Genomic DNA, 6,682 nt, shown 5'->3' on the forward strand with positions numbered 1-6,682 from the left:
CATTATTACTCACTTATAGCTTTGTTTTCTTTATTTCTTAGTATTTAAAATACTATCCGATATTCATTTTGTCTTTATTTTACTTCTATATTCTTTTTGTATTTTGCTTTAGAGATTACCAAAATTAGCCAAGATACAGGTTCTTTATCTTACTTTTTAAATTATCGTAATGATCTTTTTTATCCCATTTTTTCCCCAATGATCTTTCCGAAGTCCCTCATATAACTACTGTTTTAGAATCTGCAAATAGCTTTATATATATATGCTGGTTTATATACTAATTCTTATAAGGAGTAAGTATTGTAATTATTTGCCTCTTCTTCTCTTTAGAAATGGACCAATTATGACAAGCTGTAGTGCTGTAACGTGCCTGATGGGATGTGTTCAGTCATGGCATCCGAACTTTGTAAGACAATCTCTGTGGCAAGACTGGAAAAGCACAAGAATTTGTTCTTGAATTATAGGAATCTGCATCATTTTCCATTGGAGTTACTGAAAGATGAGGGATTACAGTACTTGGAGAGACTCTATATGAAAAGGAACTCCCTTACAACCTTGGTATAGTATTATATTGCATGTTAAAAAATTCATTTATAGGTTTGGTCCTGAGATATTCAGATAAAGATCTATTTCCTTCTGTTGCATAAGTAGTAGCATAAATACACTTAGTGGGTTCTCTAGAATCCATGGTAGTTTAGTGGATTGTGACCTCAAGGTCAGCAGTTCGAATCAAGTAGCCTCTCTGCAGGGGAAAGATGAGGCTTTCTGCTCCCATAAAGATTGACAGCCACAGAGTCACCAAGAGTTAAGAATCTATTCAGTGACACATAACCACCAGCACCACCACCACCACCCCGACACACACACACGGGGTTCTCACTAGCTGAATATTCATTATCAAAATCCCTACAGTTAGGAAGTTGCTTGAGAAGTTGTGTTGGAAAGCAAAATACTTATTAATGGTGACTCATAAAATTAACCCCCATTTAAAAGCCCCTTTTCCTTTATCATATGAATTTCTGTAGTGGCCCATGCTTGCTTTGTTTGTTAGGTTTATCACGTGGTATTTGGGTGTTATAACATTTAGCAGATCAATTAAAAAGAAGAGAAAGACCAACAAAGATGGCTTTGAATTCTAGGTGTTTTAGAAGAGAATGGTTTGAAGATTAAAGTTTTATGACAGGCATTTGGGAAACAAAATAGAGAGGAACTTGGAAAGCTTGATGTAGCCTTTGGAGTCCTGGTGTGGCGCTGTGGGTTAATGCACCAGACTGCAAAGTCATTTGAACTGCAAGGTTGGCAGTTCAAGCTTACCAGCTGCTCCTCGGAAACCCTATACAGGGTCGCTATGGGTTGGAACTGACTCGACGGCACTTAACAACGACAACAACCACAACATGTAGCCTTTGGGAAAAAGAAACAGAAAACAAACCAAAATCGACCCCCTGTATGATTGCACTATATAATCAAAGGAGTCCTACTTAACCTGCTAACCACAAGGTTTATTCAAACCCACCAGCCAATCTGTAGTCCCCTTAGAAATGTATAGCCCTGGAAACCCTATACAAGGTCACTGTGGGTCAGAACTCACACCATAGCAATGGGTCGGTGTGAGTCAAATGATTTTGAATTAGATTGTCATACAAATAGTGGGAAAATTTTGCCACAAAAGCAACATTTGATTCATTCTTTTTATATTCTAAGAATAAGCACCTACATTTATTACATAGAAAATAAAATACAAAACCTTTAAGAGAGTATCTTTATCAAACCTTTGGTTCTCATTTCTTGTGAAAGAAATTCGGTGTCTATTTTAAATGGGTTTACTTTATGTGTCAGTTAACCTCATTTGAAGCTTGTAATTTAGTTCTAATTCTTAAAAACTAACCAAAAATATACGAATTCCAACATATTCATTTTAGATGCTTTGTAATAATATTATTATTTCTTTGTGAATTGGCCCGTTCTTCATTCTCTTCTCTTTATTGGACTCTGCTATCTGGAAAGTATATTTTTGGAACACTTTCATGGAAAAAATTCATTTAATATATGTCAACTAACTACATACAATGAGTAGCAAGCATACAATTTGCCATATCTGGAAGTAAATACAGCATTTAACAACAACATACGATGTTAAACGATGCTCAGAATGACTGGTAAGCAAACCTTTTAAGTTCACGCTCTGTTGTTGGTGTTACATGCTGTCCAGTAGGTTCTGACTCATAACTACCCTGTGTAGGCTTTCTGCGGAGTGGCTGGTGGGTATAACCGTTACCTCGAGGTTCAGTGCATTATCCTGCAGTGCCACACCAGGACTCCAGTTCAGGCTCTTGTTGCTGTTGTGGAGTACCATGGAGTTGGTTCCGACTCATAGCGACCCTGCACACGGTTTCCGAGGCTGCGAATCTTTACGGGAGCAGAAATCCTCATCTTTCTCCTGCGGAACAGCTGGTAGTTTCGAACTGCTGACCTTGAGATTAGCAGCCCGATTCTTATCCATTCCCCTACCAGAGCTCCTTCTACCACCTTTTAAATCATCAAATATTACATTGTTGCGTATATTTTAATGATATGTGTATCTGTTTTATTTTAAGTGTTTTCTCTTAACTAAAACATATGATTCCTGTGCCTCACAGAGTTTGATAATAGATAAAATGCTCTACATGTTTCAGGGGGTGGTGATGACAGTATCAGCCATCCAATCAATGCTGGATAAGACAGCTTGCTACATCCTTTTTTTTAAAAAAAGGAACAATACTTACTGTAGAGTGCTCTAAACAAGTGATTTAGGACTTTGAGAATGTTTACTTGTGTTATAGATAAAATAGTTTCTGAAGGTGATTTGACATACAACTGACCAAAGGAAAATAAATTTGTGGGACACATAGTATCTCAAACACATAGGTCAATCACTTTTCTTTTAAGAAGCTTGGGAACCTGTCAATCATTTCCAAATTGTCCTGTGGTTTCTTATTAACTTTTTTCTATTGTGCTAAGTCCCCTCCTTTTAATATTCTCTCTCTCCTCCCAGTACACACTAACTAAAGCCTTTTGGTGAGAAGGGAATTACTCAATACTGTGCAATCTGCCCTTCTTCCTTTTCTTCTTCAAGTTGCAGAACTTGAGGGATGCCTGTATTTAAGATTGAAAACCAGGGAAAAGCCTTTGTATCCATTTGGAAGAGGGAACTTCAGTTTGTTTTCATTTAATGAACATGCTGTTGCTAAGTGCCATTGAGTCGGTTCTGACTCATAGCAACCCTGTATGATAGGTTTCAACTGCCAATCTTGTGGTTAGCAGTCCAATGCTTATTCCTCAGTGCCACACTGAGATGCCAGTTAAAGAAATACGTTGTTGTTGTTAGGTGCCATTAAGTTGGTACCAACTCATAGCGACCCTATGCACAACAGAATGAAACACTGCCTGGTCTTGGGCCAACCTCACAAATGTTGCCACATTTGAGCCCATTGATGCTGCCACTTTGCCAGTCCACCTCGTTGGGGGCGGTCTTCCTCTTTTTCATATATTGTCTCTCTTTCATATTACTCATTTCTTTTCTGTGCGGTAATGTTAATAGTTTGGTTTTAGCCTTCCAACCCTTGGCTTGTGTTTATGTAATTATATAAAGCTTTATTTTTATGTTGGCATGTGGTTTGTTTTCCTTTTTAAAACAACAAAAATAGAGTACTATATATACTGATATGGCGCTGTGGGTTAATGTGCCAGACTGCAAAGCCATTTGCACTGCAAGGTTGGCGGTTCAAACTCACCAGCAGCTCCTCTACAGGGTTTCTATGGGTCGGAACTATCTCGACAGCACTTCACAACAACAACATACATACTGAAACTCTCCTTTCCACTTCAATGTATTCCCATTTCACTGACCTCTAGACCAGTACGTATACTTACATCATTGTATGTGTGTGCGCATGTGCTGTGTTTAGGATCAAGTCCCTAAGGCAGGATGGTAATATGTTATTGAGCACTCTTACCATTTTTTTAATATATAACTGAGGGATCATTAAAATATTAAACTTAGTGTATATTAGTTTTCATAGGAATCCAATTATGTAATTGATGGGCAAAAATGAAATACCTAAGAAACAATATGATTTTGGTTTCTAACATCTATTTAGAATTTTTTTGGTAATTAAATACAATTTAAGAAATATTCATTGAGTTTCTGATCTTTATGATAATGAGAAGATTAATAAGAATGGAAAATATATGTTTTGTGTTTGGAATATGTAAAAAGTAATTGTTTTTCTTTCATGCTATTCATTTCTAGGTATTCACATAGTGGTTGAATGAATAAATAGATAAACATGAATAATGTAAGGGCTAGAGCATAGGTGTAATGTAGTAGATTGCAAGCTGGGCTGTTAACTGCAAGATCAGCAGTTCAAATCTACTAGATACTTCATGGGAGAAAGATGAGGCTTTCTACTTTCATAAAGATTTCCAACCTTGGGAACCCCACACAGGGTGGCTGTAAGTTGGAAGCAAGTTGCCGGCACACATCCACCACCACAGCATAGGTATAAGAGTCACAGACGGATAGTCTCCTAGGCCTAGAACTGTGCCTTAACTTCTCTCTCTCTAGTGCCTAGCCTATTGCCTCTATTTGTAGGACACACAATATGAACAGGATATTGGCAGGTGGGGAAAAGTGTCATTCATTCATTCAACTCGTGTTTACTGAGTACTGACTATGTACCCAGTACTGTTCACTGAAGCTGGATGCATTATGGAACAAATTCGTACTCTCATGGAATTGTTCTTTGTTGCCATCCCAAGTTCAAGACAAAAATGTAAAGTAAAACTGGCAGAAAGTTTGAAGAATAAGTCTAGGGGCCTGTTTGGTATTTCCATGTGTTTCTCAGAGCCTCAGGTTTCCTGAGCGGTGCTGTGGTGAGGAATTATGGACAGGTGCAAAGGGAAGACAAAGCAGGAGACTCTCATGCCTTTGACCAGAATACTTGCCTTTTGTTGCTTTATTATGCTTTGGTGGTCTACACAGAAACCCCACAGAGGGATATACAGAGGAGACCTTTAGAAAATATATTCAAACCCAATTTAATGCTGCCATTTAAAAAAGAAATTTCGTTAAGTAAAATAGATGCAACAGAAGCTATTCTTCTACAGATCTGGAATCATTAGAGTTCACAGAATGAAGTAGTAAACCACTGATATAGTGCAGAGTTTGTGAAGGGGAGGAGGAGATCATACTGAGATAAGAACTGTACATTAGGCCCTGGTCATGTTGAATCTTAAATAACTGGAAGTTAGAGAGTTACAGCCTTTCTTCACTCATTAACTATCTTATTATCCAACATGTCACATTTATGAGAATAATAAAAAAATTGACTGACTATTTTGCACATTATATACAGTTTATGAATGCCAAAGTGCATGGCAAGGGTAACATTGGCTATGATGGTAAAGATTATATGTCAATTTAGCTGGGAACTTGGAAGCTATATAATGATGTTATTTGGCAGTTATGTAATAATACAGTCATCCTACATTTTGTGATCTGATGTGGTCGTCGTCCATTTTTTTACTAATGCCAAATTTTGCTTAATGACCCTAGAACCAAACCATGTTGATAAGTGAGGAAAGTGTATTCTGGTAGGCAATGGGGAGCCATGGAGTGTGTTGTGAATTAGGATTATCAAAGTTTCCACTTTAGATATTCTTTGGGATCTTTTCTAGATATGAGTTTCCAAAATTTAGAGTATTTAATGAACTGATTCATGTTTTCTTTTGTGTGTCTTTAGTTCTTGTATTTTCTTTTTTAAAAAATTTTATTGTGAATTGAGTGTGATTTACAGACAAGACCATTGCCTTTACATTCAACAGATCATACACTTTGATTCATCTCAATGATTACAGTCCCCTCTCTGCAACAGTAGTTACCTTCTTTCATTCCTCTGGCTCCCCATTTATAGCTTTAAAAAAAAATAAAGTTGGCTTGTTTTTTTACAAATTTCTTGAAGTTTTTGTGTATCTGGAAATGTTCTAATTTTGACATTGTATTTGAAGGACAGTTTTGCTGGGTATATGGATCTTGGCAGTTATTTTCTTTCAGAGTTTTGTATATGTCTCCTCATTGCCTTCTTGCCCACATGATTTCTGCTGAGAAGTCAGTACTTAGTCTTATTGGTTGTCCTTTGTAGATAACATTTCGTTTTTCTAGAGCTTCTTTCAGGCTTCTTTCCTTGTCTTTGATTTTAGAGAGTTTGATTATGATATGTCTTGGTGATTTTCTTTTGGCATCTGTCCTGCTTGGGTTTGTTCAGCTTGTTGAATACTTATCATCTCATCTTTCATGATGTTAAGGAAATTTCCTTCCAATGGTTCTTCAGCTTTCTTTTCTGTTGTTTTCTTTGTCTCTTCCAGTCCTAGAATTCTGATCATTCATAGGTTATGCCTCTTCATGTTTTCCCACACGAACCTTAGAGCTTTCTTCAGATGTTTTTATTCTTTTTTTCTGATTGTTCTTCTATCTTTTTAGTATTGAGAGATTTATCTTCAAGCTCACTAAGTCTGGCTTCCAGGGATTCAATTCTAGTCTACCCTTTAAGTGTATTGTCCATTTCTGGTATCTTAGTATTAATCTCACTGTGAGTCGGAACCGTGTCCACTGCACACCACCACCAGTATTGATATTCTGGAT

General features: G+C 37.0%; 1 protein-coding gene across 1 annotated transcript in view; it reads left to right on the plus strand.

Moving 5' to 3' along the window:
• Nucleotides 1-330: 330 nt before the first annotated feature.
• LOC102828212 (leucine-rich repeat-containing protein 28-like) overlaps nt 331-6,682 on the plus strand; it is a 296,790-nt gene continuing 290,438 nt past the window's right edge. The window contains exon 1 of the mRNA XM_006872150.1: nt 331-558. Coding sequence (XP_006872212.1) covers nt 379-558 — 180 coding nt within the window. The 5' untranslated portion in view covers nt 331-378. The remainder of the gene's footprint in view (nt 559-6,682) is intronic.

Source organism: Chrysochloris asiatica, unplaced genomic scaffold, assembly GCF_000296735.1.
Source record: "Chrysochloris asiatica unplaced genomic scaffold, ChrAsi1.0 scaffold00184, whole genome shotgun sequence".
NCBI classification, from domain to species: domain Eukaryota; kingdom Metazoa; phylum Chordata; class Mammalia; order Afrosoricida; family Chrysochloridae; genus Chrysochloris; species Chrysochloris asiatica.